Here is a 15,764-nt window from a genome sequence, read left to right on the forward strand (position 1 = left end):
AAGGAAGACGAAAATGGCATTATTCTCTCACGACTTAACCAAAACGTTGAATAAATCCACATTATTCTTTTATGCTATTCTTAGAAGATTAAGATAAACTAGTTCATTTTTTCTTTTACATTTTTGTTTTGGGTCGAAGACACGAGAAAAGTGTGATAATTTTGTTAATCTCAGAACATATTTATTATTTATGAAGTTTGATTTACACTTTTTTTTTGTACATCTTTAAAAAATACTTCATTTTCATGTTGAACGTGTTTATTATTTTTTAACCAACTTTTTTGTTCTGGCTAACATGAGTTTTCAAAGCTTTTGAGCACCTAAATATTTTCTTAAGTGCATGCATGTGATCTCATGTCTCTCACACTCACTACATAAGTATTCGGAGTTATAAACCTAACTACCCAAGGTTTCATAGATCTCATGATGCTTGAATGCTACTAGACCAACCTCTAAAGTTTTATTTTTTTTTTTTTTCTATATTATTGTATAAAAATAAATAAATCATCATCAAATTTTAATTTAGTCTCCAAAGATAAATTTCTGGCTCAATCCCCAGTGTACACGTAGTCTTAGTAAGGATTTTCCATTGAAGAAATAGAACTTGAAACCTTTTGGAAAAATTAACCATCTTCAGCAAAATCGTGGCCTGAAAATGATTTCCATTGCAAAGAAATAATCTTCAGCTGACTTTTTATACGACGAAACTGCGCCGAAAGGAAATTTGATCCTCCTAGTCCTCAATCTTCCTTTTTTTCAATTGTCATATCTATCAATTCTAAAATGTCAATTTCAAAGTAAGGTCCAATTTTTTCTACCTTAAGAGTAATGACTGATCACTAAATGACCATATCTTGCAAAGCTGCAAAGAGCTTAGTGGGAGGAAACTTTCTATCATTGTTCTGATATCACTTATTAATCAAGTTGCATTAATAATATTATATATATATATATTTATATAATTGATCTGTTTTTAACTTTGCGCATGACTTTCAATATCTTGGCAAAGTTTACCAAGAGAGCTTGGAGAACTGGTCTTCACATTAAAATGTATTGATAGTTTGATACTGCTTCTTGAGATATGTCATGGACGTCAATCTTTTCTTAAATCCATCTATGTTATGTGTTAAAAATATTGTGAATTTATGTAATGGTGACTAAATATATTGTATGCCCAACTAGGATTTTAACCTAGCTAGCTCCTCTATATACCCTTGTTTAAGTTTTATTGTATAAACAATTGAACACAGTAAAAATATAGCCACTTAAGCTTTCTCCCGTGTATGGCAAACCGAACCACGTTAACCTATTCTTGGCTTGGCTTCTCTCTATAATCTACATCAATATTTTGTATATCTTTCATCTTTTCTAACATTATGAATCTGTAAATATTTAACCAATTGATTTAGCCAAATTAGTAATCCATCAAACATCCAGATTCCCTGGTAACCCGGCGTCAATTCTATTGAAATTCATTTATTATAATGCCAAAAAACTGCAGGGTTTTTAATGCTATATGGTTCCCGAGGTCCATCCAAACTCTTATTTATATAATTATTGTATCCAAAAGAATGCAAATATGGAGATCTAAGACATGGAATTTACAACCAAAAAAAAAAAAAAAATTGGAGTCACAAGACAGAATTTAGGAAAGAGATCATCAAGAGAGCATTTCTTCAAATTAATACTTGAAAACAGTAAGGAAGGGTGCCAAAAGCCACCAGATATTTATATTTTATTAAAAGCTTGATAGCCATGGAACTGTAACTTACAAATTGGCCTTCCAAGCATCAAAGAATGGGTGTTGACTATCTCTTGCTTCCTTTTCTGGCTGCTACTATGGGCAATCTCCTCTCTTAAAATAAAGAATGTCCTTGTAGCAAGGCCCCTCTTCTCTCTCTCTCTCTCTCTCTCTCTCTCTCTCTTAGTGTAAGATGATATACTCCCTATACTCACACAAAATACAGGGCAAAAAAAAAAGCACGGTTACTTAACTACTCTTGCTTATCATCCTCCTGAGTTTGGAAGAAGTCCAAGCCACTGCGTCTCAGAAAGAAGCACTCCACAAAGCATTTTCACCTTCCCCACACCGCCGATGAACTTCCTTAATCCTATCAGCAGACCTGCAAATCCCACTGCAGGTCCAATCAAACGAAGCTACACAGACATTGCCTGCCTGAGCCTTCCACTCACAATCTGCATCAATAAGTTACATCAGAAATTTAAACTATATATAATATAGCGACACAAACCCATCCTCAAAGTGTGTAAACAAACCAAACAAAAGCTAGTGTTCTCAGCATTTTGCTGCAACCCCATACCACAGACCAAAGGTACATGAAAATGGTAGTCCAGGTGAGGGGGAAGAAGTCAACAAGCCATGTGTCCACCTTTATAATCACTATATACAATACATTTAATCCACTTTCAAACTCAAGATGCATAACATTCTAAGTTAGAGACTATTTGAACATAAGATAAGAGGACCCCCCCCCCCCCTCTTTTTCCTCTTCTCTCTCTTGCAGACCATTTGTAAATAAGAAGACATTGTAGATATTATAGTCATTACAAGAAAAGGTAGAAATTAAGGAGTACGAGAGTCAATTAAATAAGATCAAGGTAAATCTCACTTAATGGTGAATATGGTAACCAGTATGGTTGTAACCATCACAGAAAACAACGGGTTTTTTTATATCTGCCATTCAATATTAAATACTCTCACCATCTGGGGTCCAGCACAAATTATCTTTATTGGTTGTACAGTATATACTTTCTCAGGACTCTACAAGATAAGTTCTTCTTACCTTTCAGAAAGATGAAAAATAAAAATCACATTGTTGCTATCATTTAGTCAATTCAATTTCTGGTGTGAAGTATCTCTCTTCTGGAAGAACAATTGGAATGATGGACTTTCCCCTCACTTGAGCAAAACGTGTGAATTAATGCTCTACTGTCATTCAGGTAGGAGTCATTTCAATTTAATAGACTGGATTTATATTTTGATCTTTTCAGTTTATTTGACTGAATCTATTTGTATTATATTTTCTTTACAAAGTATCTAAACATTTGTTGCTCAAACAGCCTTTTCCCTTAAAAAAAAAAAAAAAAAAAACCCATATTGTCATGACAATTTACAAGTTCTCAGGAAAGCAGGACTTTACCAGGTGGAGTGCCACAACATAGTCTCCGATCATCGATATGCTCCACATCAAGTCCAATAAACCAAGATCCCAGTGAGACATCTTCATTAGCATACTTGTGTAGAACATGCCTGAAATAATTATGCAACAACCATCATTAGTGCAAGAAACAAGCCAACAACTTGTAGATCCACACATTAGCATCCATAATTTATTTTGGGTAACAATAAGTGCACTTACTGGTTTATTGATATATAAGTTGCCAGATCTTTGGAAATAGCATAGAGCTGTCCTGTAGCATGACGGAAATACTTGTTCCCAGCCTCACCGAATTTCCAGTACTCAGGTTCATGGTATCTCACTCCCCTGTATGATGAAATGGACAATTAAGAAACTAGAAGTTAATTACTTGGTCAAAATTCATCAGAAAAAGATAAAATCATTTTAAAAAGGAAGGAGATAAAAAATGCTTACTTTTGATTAAGGACAGGACCAGATTTCATGCATCCAATATATACCCGTGGTTTTGATCGATGTCTAACTAGAGTTTCTCCAAGTGTTGCTGTAGAAATTTGAAATTAGTTAGAATCAATGTAACAAGAATAACATATAAAAACAAACTGAAGAAATACTTGACGATATAAGAAACTAGAAGGTTAAACTTCTATGACAAATTTAGAGCTTCGACTTGCATTAATGATTGTAAATGTCATACTGAGTTATTATTCTCAATAAGAAAGATACATAATTAAAAACTAAATAACGTTTTATGGAGTATTCACCGTAAAGGAAAAAAATTTTACTCACCTATATTTACATGTACGTCATCATCAACTTTAATATAGAAATCTGCATCCCACAAAGCAACAGCAGTAGCAAAATATATCTTTGTCTTGGCAGACAATTCCAGGTAACCTTCAACATGATCCTGCTCACATGTAACACAGATGTAAATTCAAATGGTATTTTCTATTTAATGAATCAATACAGTGAAAACGTATTTTGAATCAATAATACATACAGCAGGAAAGAGTAGGCAACAATGGAAGAACAAAATATGAAATTATTACCAGCCTTAGCAAATCTCCATGCTTTCTGTCCTCAGCTTCAACAGCTCTGTCTAGAATACCCCCTGATGTGGCACTAAATAATGACAAGAAATGTTGAATTAATCATCCATTATGTCTATATTCTCAGGAATTTAAAATGACCATCAGTTGTTGGAAAGACAAGGGAATATGCAGGTGAAAGTTCCTGGGTGCAACCTCATATGGGATTTCAACAGTAACAAAGCCTTAGTCCCAAAATTTTGGGGTTGGCTATGAATTGTCAACAGATTAGTTAGGATTGCCCACATGTATTCTAATATGGAATTTCAAAATTAACCCAAGAAATGCATACAGAAACAGTGTGCCTGAAATAGAATTGAGAAAAGATTGATTTAGGAGATCAAACTTTTGACCGCAAGAGATTGAATTATGGAGCTATCATAGAACAAGGAAATGATGGATTCTTAATTAGAGACTTAAGGATTCCACTGATTTGCTACCTAGCATTCAAAAGTGGTTGCAACTAAATTGTTGTTCTAAAGACATACCAAAACCGTAACACCCTCCCCCCCCCCCCCGAATCTTTCAGCTTCCATTGCCGTTGTCCGTGTGATACCTTTAGGCTCAGGAACGGTCCACATCCTGTACCAGTTTACTTTTCTCATTAAAATGTTACAAAATTTCAGAAACAAGTATTCTTGTCAAAAATTCAGATATATTTTATATGATTGTTGTTTATAAAATGAGAAAAATTATTTATACGAATGTATATATAACTATTTGTTAATACTAATTAAAACAGAAATTTGACAACATTAAAGAACATAAGCAAATAAGATGACTGGAATTTTTTGCAAATATGAAATCTTCTTTGTTAACAATTCAATGGTTCAGTTATGATTTTACCCACCATAGTAACAGGTGGGGACCATATAAAATTAAAACATCAACTAATAAGCTGCAAATTGATCAATGAACTACAAGATAAACCAAAAAGACTTCTAAAAGTACTTTTGTAGTTTTGTGGACTTGTGGGAGGTTTTGGGTGGCTAGTAACAACAAAATCAAGAACTTCCAGTTACCTCAGCCAGAGGTAAAATTAAGAGTATGGTATTGACTAGGAGACATCAAATGCCTTCTGTTCTTTAATGAAAATGGAAGAAAAGGAGAAGTCGAAAGCATTCTTCAGGGACCACAAAACTGACATACAAGCAGAGCATCTATATCTCATCCCAAAAATAAATTTCCACATACAAACAGAAACAAAAACTGAACCATCTATAAATGACAATGGAATTGACACAAATTGGTGCAGAGTTGTTCAGTCTAGAATTGACAAGTCCTATATAGTATTAAATACACAAATTTATACATATGGAGGAGTGGCTTCTTAAACAGAAAACTAATATAGCTTGCAACCATAATATAAACTCAATTTAGATCTATCCAACTTTTACAATCAAATGGGTCAAGTAAATATATTATTGGCACGAATTTCAAAGAAGACCCAGATGTTATATGCCATGAAACAACGAAATGAAAATGAAAAGTACCTTTCAATGCCATCAAAACATTGAAAATCATAAAAACTCAGAACTACCCAGCTGAAGAGAACACAGAAATCATTAATTTAAAAATTCTAAAGATGTTAACAAAACATGTAAAGTATAATTCAGATCTCATAAAAATAGTTTAGAGATTAATTAATCTTCACGGTTACAAACCAATAAAAAGGGATTGAAGTTGAACCCACTTCAGGGGGAAAAAAAAGAAGCATAATTGAACAATTATCTTTGAAAAAGTTGCAGGAACTGAGAATTCCAAGAAAGCATAATAGAATACAACATATCCATACCTATTGGTGAAGAGCATTCCAGCACAGAAACTGCTCAAACAAAGAAAGAGGGACCATTTTTGTGATATAACACTTCTAGAAGAATGCTCTCCTTTGCTTTTCCAAGACATTTTTATTGCAAGATTCTCCTATATTTCCAAAACCAATGACTTTCTTAAGCAAAACCCATATACAATACAGAGAGTGGCAACAAAATCAATAAGACCCAGAAGCAGACCAAGCCCAAAGTAGCTTATAATCAAATTTGAAATTCAAAGTGAGCTCTGAAACAAGATTTGAGACAGAGCAAGAGTCTGGAGAGAGAGAGAGAGACAGAAGGAAAGTATCAGAACAGAGAAGTTGCTCTGTTTTTTAACTTCTCAGTTTGTTCTTTTCTTTATCCTTTGCTTTGCTCTCTCTCTCTCTCTCTCTCTCTCTCTCTCTAAACACTTCTTTGCAGGCAAGGGAGGTTGAAGTTGAACAGAAGCGAGAGGACTCACTAACCGCTATGTTCCAATTACCAAACAGTCCATGTCAGAGCTTCCTTTCTTCGTAATGACCTCGGACCCCAGAAACTCTTACGGCAGTGACATTAATGCCCTTAGGACTGGTTTTTCTTTTCATTATTATATTACTAAGTATTATTATTTTTGAATAAATTTTACAGGAACATGTTCTTGTTACGGGATACTGGTCAGGGATAATATATACATCATGGGCTTTAATCATGATACTTGCAGTGCACATGATTTTCTTTATTTTATGTCATTTATTGGGTTGATGGTCGTTTCATTTACTCAATTTTTCATTCTACCCAACTCAATGCTTAATCATGAGCCAACCAAACTTTAAGTTCTATTAATTATTTTGGTTCGGACATTAAAAGCTAGGGTAAAATAATAAACTTACCCTCGAGGCTTGGGCTAATATAAGCCATTGCAATGTACTATCAAAATTTTCAAAATATCAAATTTGCTTCCTAAGTTGAAACGTCATTTAATATTGTTGAAAATTTCCCTACTCCTCTAGCTTCACTCTCTATCTCTAACTACTATTTATCTACCGTTGACAATCCAAATACTCCCTCTCTCATATAATTAGGGGTGATCGTTAACCGATCCAAACTAAACCATTGAACAAGTTCTGCACCAATTGAATCACTAAGGAGAGATTTTGATGGTGACTAGGGTGACTATCGGAGAAGTTCTTGATTTTCTAATGTTAGTTGGTACAATTGTCAATCGTGAAACTAGATTTTTGACGATACCAAACTAGTCAACACACACTCACATACATATATAGTGTATAAAATTAGTTAAAAATTATATTAAAATAAAATGACGATGTTTAGTTCTTTAAGAAAATATATAATAATTATATAAACAAAGCAACGCTGTTTTTTCCCTAACCTTAATAAAAAATGTGAACTCTCTCTCTCTCTCTCTCTCATTTTCACCCCAAATTCACTCACTAACCCTACCATTGTCAATTCATCAAGTTCTGCCACTTCTTTTAAGGTCTACTAAGTCATTGTTTTTTCTTTGTCTCAAACTAAGAGAACTGGCTAAACTGAGCCCATATAAGAATCGACCAATTTAGACCGAAATTTCAACCTTCAACGATGCAAATTGGTACCAGTTCTAGGCAAACTGACCTCCACTATTTGGCTAAAAGCCTGAAACCCCTCCCCCCTCCAAAGTAGACCGATATACATTCCTACATATAGTTGTCATAATATAGTCACTATGAGACCTGTACAATCAAGATAAGCTGCCAAAAGAAAGTAGAGGACTTGGAGTTATAAGGAACTTTTAAACGGTGTTAAGTGTTAGTTGTGCTTAAAGAGCAAATATGATATTTTTAAAAATCTTGATAGTAAATGGTATTAACCTGGTTTTTGTATTTTATCCTAAAAACTAAACAAGGATAATTGTACATGCATGATTGCAACACTACCTAGCAAATATTTTTTTTCTTCTTGGCTAGGTAGTGTTTTAATTATTTCAATTTAATCATCAATATTCGATTATTTTTCAGTTATAATAGAGTTTCTTCACAAAAACTGCCATTTGCCTTCTTATGATCATAAAAAACAAGCATCAATATATTCCTCCACACAAAAACCAAATGGCAAAACAAGAACAAGCATTCGTGTTTACATAATTAGCACTTCATTATAAAGTGGGACAAAAACAGGGAAGCAGTGGACTGTGGAAGAAAGATGACAAGGAAGTGAGCAAGCATATAATATAAGTATAACACGTCTCGTGAAAAGGATAAGTTTTGTTTTTCCATATTAGTGCGACTTTAACATGACCTGGCTCTGGCTCCTAAGTCCTCAGAGTAAAGCATTTCTATATAGACTCATGAGTTATGAGTTTAAATAGTTGACTTAAATTTGCCACTGGGATGAATTTAATATGCGTTTATAGGTTGATGGGGATTGGGAATGTGGCCTAATAATGTGCATGATTATGCTCTTAGCAAATCTCAAACGTTTTGCTAATTAAGAAATAACGCTGCATAATTATGCTCTTAGCAAATCTCAAACGTTTTGCTAAGAAATAACGCAAACATGATTAGCTTTGATATAGCCTTCCTNCCCCCCCCCCCCCCCCTCCCCCCAAACAACCAAAAAGGTCAGCTTTGCTTGCAGTATTAATAGACAAAAGGCTCAGCAGTTTAAGATAAAGTTATGCAAGATCAAAATCATGTCAACTTATAGAATATTAGCATCAAAAGAAAATTAAATGCCCACCTATGACCAATGACAAACCGAACAATAATGCCCTTCTCTTCCTCCAGCTTCTTTCTCTTTTCACCTATTTTCCATGTTTTCAAAAGCAAAGAACATCATAAACTAAATCCAAATAAAAAACCAAAATAGCATAAGAATAATCCAGAAAAAATCTAAGAGGGAGAAAGCAAGAAATAAATATATGAACCTTGTGGCATCCATGTTGCACGAACTGAATCTCGTCTTTTCCGGCTGCTGAAAGCAGTATTTATTCCTATGACCATTAGATACTTTCTTTTCCCAGGTGATTCATTCTTCTCTATATCTTGTGACAATGGAGAGCCACTTCGTATAGACTCCTGAGCTGCCCTGGCGGCAGATAATTCCATCTCTAAACTTGAAATAGTCTTGTCTAATGTCCTACATTCAACAAACTATGTTAAGTGTTGCATTCAGAATACTTCTGAACCAAGCTCAGAATAAGACATAAGGTAATCAAGATAAATAAATAAGCATAAGCATAACTTACTGTATAGCATTATGAGTCTTAAAAACTTCCCCCAAAATTTCCTTGGATTCACGCTTTACTTCCTTCAGATGCAACTAAAGAAATCCAAACAGAAATTTTTATTTTATTTCATTTTATGAGGCACATAACAAAGATTACATATAATCAAACACAAACGTTTAACACAATTCTAAATAAGAATTAAATGAAATCAAGCACTTATAAGAAAGAGATGCTCACAACATGATTAGCTTTGATATAGCCTTCCTACCCATTTCTATGATGTTGACCCTTTGCGTGTTTTTTTAAGATACAATTCCTTAGAAGTCATAATTTAGGTTTTCCCAAAAACAACTAAATTTAATAATGTGGTTTATTAGTCAATGCAACCAACATAATTTTCACTATTGTAGAAGAATAGCAAAGTAATACCTCATCTTCTCACATAATAGTAAGTCTTGCACAATAAATTATGATAGCATGAACTATTCATATGAGATGATAGAGTACCATGTTGTTGTACTCTTGGAATAACAAATAATTTTCCATATAACCAGATAGTTGAATTTGATTGAAGAACTTGTGATACAACACTTAGTGAATGTTACATAAGTTTTACCCTTTTGGGGTGCTTATTTCACACAATGTTACACACATTGTGTATTTTTATAAAATAAAAACATGACTTTAAATTACATTTTCAGTTATAAAAACTCAAGTGTGTGTAACAAAAAAAAAACCTTAAGGCATATGGTTTAGTTTAATCCAACTCCCATTAGTTATCATAAATCTTTAATTAAGTCAAAAATAATAACAGTGACAACTGTCAACTCTTCACTGCACAGCTTAGGCCTATATAAGCTGCGAAGAATTATAGAAACGTAAATATATACACAAACAACAAAACTTAATTATCTATCATCACCTACTTATAATTTATAAACAAGTCCATTTCTTAATGACTTTAAGATTACTACTAGTACCAATAGTTTTTTTTTTTTTTTTTTGGTTGAGGGAATGTTTTTTCCCTTGATTAATCGGAGCTTTTGTATTCAAATATGGACTGTAGTTCTTATCTCTTCCAGTCTTCCCTTCCACCCCTCCTATAAAAAAAGAGTCTGTAACTAATTTCAGTTTTTCTAAAATTTTAAACTTTTAGAGTGGAGAGAGGGCTCGGATTCTAAACCACTTGCATTGAATAATGATACTATAATAAATTACTAATTATTCAAAAACTTGAGGACTTAAGAAACGATTAATTTAAGAATCCTATTAACGAGTGCCATAAGGGCACAAGTTAAAAATTAATAATTTTTTTCTTTTTGAGAATGCTAATAAGTACTCAATTATGAATTGTAATGCATACTTTTCAAACAATTAAATACATATATTAATGATTTATTGGTTTACATGCACAAATTTATTGTGCTTGTGTATACATTTTGGGATACACTTGTACAATTTTGACTTTATTTTTTGAAATGTTTTGAAACAAGATTGAATATAAGTCATATAAAAAAAAAATGAATATAAGTATTAAATGCATATTAATTACTGTCCTTAGAGCACTTATTAATTATTTAAGATTTAGCTAATACTTCAATAGGAAAAATTAACAAATGCTCTAAAGAGAAAATAAACAGGAAAAAAAAAGTTTTTTTGAAAATATTTTATATTTATCATGAAAATGGTATTAGAATTTTCTTTAAATAGTATATTAGCAAATGCTTAAGAGCATCTGTTATTACTAAAAATTGATCCCAACAAAATTAATACTTAATACCACTGTACTCTTTTAAAAAAAATAATAAAAATTAACCAAAACTGGTGTACGTTTTAAATTAGTATAACAAAAGCAGTTTCTTTAATTTCACAAACTAGCATAGAAATTAAAAACTACTTGGTTTGGAGAGAAAGTACTGCTTAGGCTTTGGCTTTGGCTTTGGCTTTGAGAATGCACTGGGTATTAGAATCTGTGAAGCAAGTATTGATAAGAAATCATACTTATACGAACCCAAGGCACCAAGTTAACAAGCACAGCTGGGGATTAGAAAGAAAAGTGGCTAGCTGAAAGCCTGAAAGTGCACGTGAATAGTGATAAGATGTGGTAGAAGCTTGTAAAACGTAGCACATCCTTGTTGGATGGGGACAATTTGGGTCCCATAGTTTTAAAAGCTTTCTGCCAATACCATATGTCACCACTCATCATGTGGATATTTGCATCCTTAATCACGTGGATGCTGCCAAACTCTGCATGGGAGGTGACCCACATCACGAGGAACTGATACGTGTCATTATGTAGTGAGCCCACACTAAATTTGATGCTTTTTTTATCTTTTATTTTATTATTGAGAATTTGAATTTGATGCTTCTTTGGCCAATGAAAAAAAATCAAAAGGGACATCCCCTCTTGTTTGATGTTTCTCTGGAGGGAGGGCCAATTTCGTCACCTTAAAACAACTTAATTTCATTTTCCAGTAGTATTTTCTTATCTTGGAATAAATGCTCTTGGAAACATGGGTCTTGAATTTACCACTAAATTGTTTTTGTTAGTAAATAATTAATAATGTAATGTAAAATTAATATACTATGAGGATTTTGTAGAGAGCTAAAATGGAACCGACCATGATCCGTGAAAAAAAAGAAATGCTAAAAATTATAATCTAATTTTGTTTAAAGATTTGGATTTCTCTTCTTTCAGTAAGTTCACGCTATTGTCGGCTTGGACTAATCCGCACCATCTGATCTTGGAAGAATAAATTTGATATTAAATTGTGTCATTTGCAAATATAAAAAATAAAATAATAATTTTTTTTTTTTTTTTTAAATTGGACCAATCTTGATGAAGATGCAATAGAGTTTGGATAAACTCGAATTTCGAAAAGTTTTTTTTGACCCAAGTACTCTTTTGGTACTATGCTTAAATATTATGGCCAAAAGTAGTTCAAGTGGTACGGTGATATGTAAACCAACCTTGTTAAATTAATTAGTGTTGATCTAAGCCCTAATAATAAAAAGAAAAGAAAAGAAACATTCTTGTCCTTTTATGGTCATCCGGCCGGTATGTACTGCACCGGTATGTATATCGGTATCAAAATATCAATGTTTCATACCGGTTTAAATACTGTCCGTACCGGCTATACTGGCCAATTTCGAACAATATCGGCCAGTACTAAAATTTTTTTTTTTTTTAAGTTTTGTAATTTTTGAATTTTTGTTAAGGCAGAATAGTAACTTACTTGCATTAACTTATTAATATTATTTGTTTTCTTAGTATTTAATGGTAACTTTTAAACTTTCTATTTTTTATATTGTATTTTTTTCTTTTACTTTTAATTGATACTAAAGTCTAAAACCATGAATAATTAGTTCTGAATTGAGAAAATGTTTTATAGTAAACTTTTATATTTATTATAATATATATACACACACACATACATACATACAAACATATATATATATATATATATTTATAAATTTATAAATATAAAAAAAATAGCGGTAAACCCAAAACGATACATCGGTATTAACCGGTATCCGAAATATATCGTACCGTTAGCCAAACTGGTAAAGCCTCCGGTACGGTATTGACTCCCTTGATCTATAGTCATTCTTATTTTCGTAATGCAAATATGTCTTTGAAAATTTGAGAAAAGAGAGTAATGATAATGATGATAATAATTCAGAAAATTCTTTTAAATTTATTATTTCTGTAATATTTTGTTCATCTATGTCTGTCGAATTATCTTCTTTAATTTCTTTTATTTCTTGTTTTACCATTTTTGCTTCTATCATTAAGTCTTATAGAGTTATTGGTTTTATATGTAGGCTATCTTGTTTCTTTTTTGTCTTTTCTTTTTTATCTTTTCCTTTCTTAACTTTTTCTCATTTTCCACATTCTGTAATATGGTGTCCATATTTCCTAAACTTAATACAAGCAATAGATATATCTATAGATTCTTTCAATTTTAGTAAATAGTATTTTTTATCTTTTAGGTGATTGGGTATATTATCTATCAATTTCATTATTATGCCTTTTTGTTTTCTTTTTCTTTTATTGACTTTAAGTGGGTTGGTTGATTTTTGTTCTTCCTTTTTCTTTACTTGGTCTATCTCTTTCTGCTTAACGTCAAACATTTCCATTAAATCATTTATTACATCTTTCTCAAATTCTAATTTACTGATTTGTTTAACAATTTTATTATGTCTATCACATTGTTTCTTAGTATGTCCATATTCTTTACATTTATGACAAATAATATTTCTAATATGTTTGTCAGTTTTCTGCTATGTCTCTTTTTCTGCCTATATCTAAAAGTGAATTTAAAATTTCTATCTTTTTATTTAATTCTGCCAAACTATTATTTTGGGTATATATCATAGTTCTTTCAATTGATTTTAGTCTTTTATCAATTTTTTTCTTTAAACTACCATTTTTCTTGGAACTATCATTTTTCCATCCTTTGTTGACTAGACTATCATTCTCTTTCTCTTTCCTTATCATGACTCTTTCTTTTTCTGTGTCTAACATCTTACGTAGGGTTTCTTTTGAGTTGGTTAGAGTACTATTGCCTTGCTGTCTTTCTACTCCTTTTTCTTTGTCTTCATCAATTATATCTAGCTTCTTCTTTTGTATTATTTCTATAGAATTTCTTTCTTTCTCTACTTCTATCATTTTTTGCACTATGTGACTATAGTCTTTTCTTTCATCAAAGTCTTTCTTGTTGTGTTTATAGGCTATAGTTATAGGTTTGTTAGTTGCTTTTAAATCAGAATCTGTGCCTAGCCTAAGTGTGAACAAGCAAACAAAAGATGAGCTGATAAATGTATTTATTCTATTTCCAAGTATTTGGTTTAGTTTATAAATTTTTTCCCTCATCTTCCTTTTTTTTTAAAATCACTTTTTCCTAAACATAACTATATTTTATGTACTTCCAACAAATAAGCCATTCTAATTTCTATATGTATATTGGTCTTATGGTAAAGAATAATTATTAAATACAGAATATGAGCTATAAATTTAAATCTTATTGTATTTATAATAATAATAATAATAATAATAATAATAATAATAGAGGTTAATATTCTAATAAATTTGATGTATAATTATATAATCAATTAAAAATAAAAATAATAATTTATTCAGAATTTTATTGCAAAAAATATATAAATCTATAATATGTACAAAACAGAAATCATTTGATTTTTTTTTTTAATTAACATATAAAATTTTGAAGTCTCACAATTTTACACGCTATTATTTTAGTATGTATTCACTATTCATACAATTTTAAATTATAATCTTGGTATATCATATTTTCTTTAAACAGTAGAATAGAAATTTTCATACACAAATGCAATCATAATATATATGCCAAATGATAAAATATATTTTTTCATATATTAGCTAATAAATGTCTATTGATGACAATAATAATTATCAAATTTGTGAGAGAGAGAGAGAGAGAGGAAAATCATATTAGGTTAAACTCTAATAATTATCAAACACATGCTTAGTGTTATATAAAAATTAAAAACCATATATCATTGGTCACTTTGGTTAAGACTTAAGAGCTACCTCTTCCTTTCAGATTTTTATAAATTATAATACAGGAAGAATAATAATGATGATAAGGGCGGAAAGAAAAAACCCAAAAACCAAAAACTGCTAAGCATGTGTTGCAAAGCACAATCGACAAGGAAGAAACAGATTCCACGTGTTGACATGTTCTTTTGCAAAAGCTCGTGACAATTTTAAGCAAAAAACACTTAACGTGACTTTGATTTTAGAAGTATTTGAACTTGCATAAAATGCTTTAGTTAATCATTTGAATTATAACTTTGAAAGACTTCAAACTTCAAATTAAGTTAACTTGCTAGAAGAACCAATTATGAAGACCTTAAACCTTCATTTGTATAGGCCAGAATTGCCAAATTGTAATCAAGTTGACATATTGGCGTTTGGTAATGTTGTTTTAGTAACGTTGTTTGTATTTTTTAAAAATACGTGTGGGTAAAAAAATATGAAAATACGTATAATATTGTTTAAACACTAAAAAACGTTGTTTAAAATCCCTTGCCAAACACCCCCAATGTCTTTTAGGCAAAACCAATTGTTTAAACACTAAAAAACGTTGTTTAAAATCCCTTGCCAAACACCCCCAATGTCTTTTAGGCAAAACCAATAATTCCACAGGCGCTCATAAGAAACACTTTTCTCTAAGAATAAATAATTTATTAGCAAATTTTGTAGAACGAATCTTCAAGTTTAATATGCATTAACTATCTATGAATTAACTCACAAAGCTTTCTATCCAAAAAATCAAAAAATTAATCAAAACTTGTATGTCAAAATTAAATACTGTGTAGTCAATAATCTTGTATCTTAATGGCATAGTCTATTCTTCTTTATCTTTATTAAAAGAATTAGAGTTCAAATTCCCTTCTCATTGTAGCTACTATCAAATTATTAAAAATGTAACATGTTTATAAGAGG

General features: G+C 31.3%; 1 protein-coding gene and 1 long non-coding RNA gene across 2 annotated transcripts; both read right to left on the reverse strand.

Annotated features, from left to right (window-relative positions):
* Positions 1-1,644: 1,644 nt before the first annotated feature.
* Positions 1,645-9,363, reverse strand: LOC112034861 (probable beta-1,3-galactosyltransferase 2; the record flags this gene model as incomplete). The annotated part of the gene is given in 9 exon segments (XM_065776513.1): positions 1,645-2,196; positions 3,162-3,271; positions 3,381-3,506; positions 3,615-3,702; positions 3,948-4,068; positions 4,211-4,283; positions 8,782-8,845; positions 8,969-9,180; positions 9,290-9,363. Coding segments are annotated over 9 exon segments (1,017 nt in total), but the record flags the coding sequence as incomplete, so codon positions are not given.
* On the reverse strand, positions 4,771-6,659 carry LOC136068803 (uncharacterized). Its single transcript, XR_010630133.1, has 2 exons — positions 6,045-6,659; positions 4,771-4,831 (listed from the first exon to the last, which is right to left on the reverse strand). It is a non-coding gene; the product is annotated as an uncharacterized LOC136068803 (long non-coding RNA).
* Positions 9,364-15,764: the final 6,401 nt, after the last annotated feature.

Source organism: Quercus suber, unplaced genomic scaffold, assembly GCF_002906115.3.
Source record: "Quercus suber isolate HL8 unplaced genomic scaffold, Cork oak 2.0 scaffold_135, whole genome shotgun sequence".
Lineage (NCBI taxonomy): Eukaryota > Viridiplantae > Streptophyta > Magnoliopsida > Fagales > Fagaceae > Quercus > Quercus suber.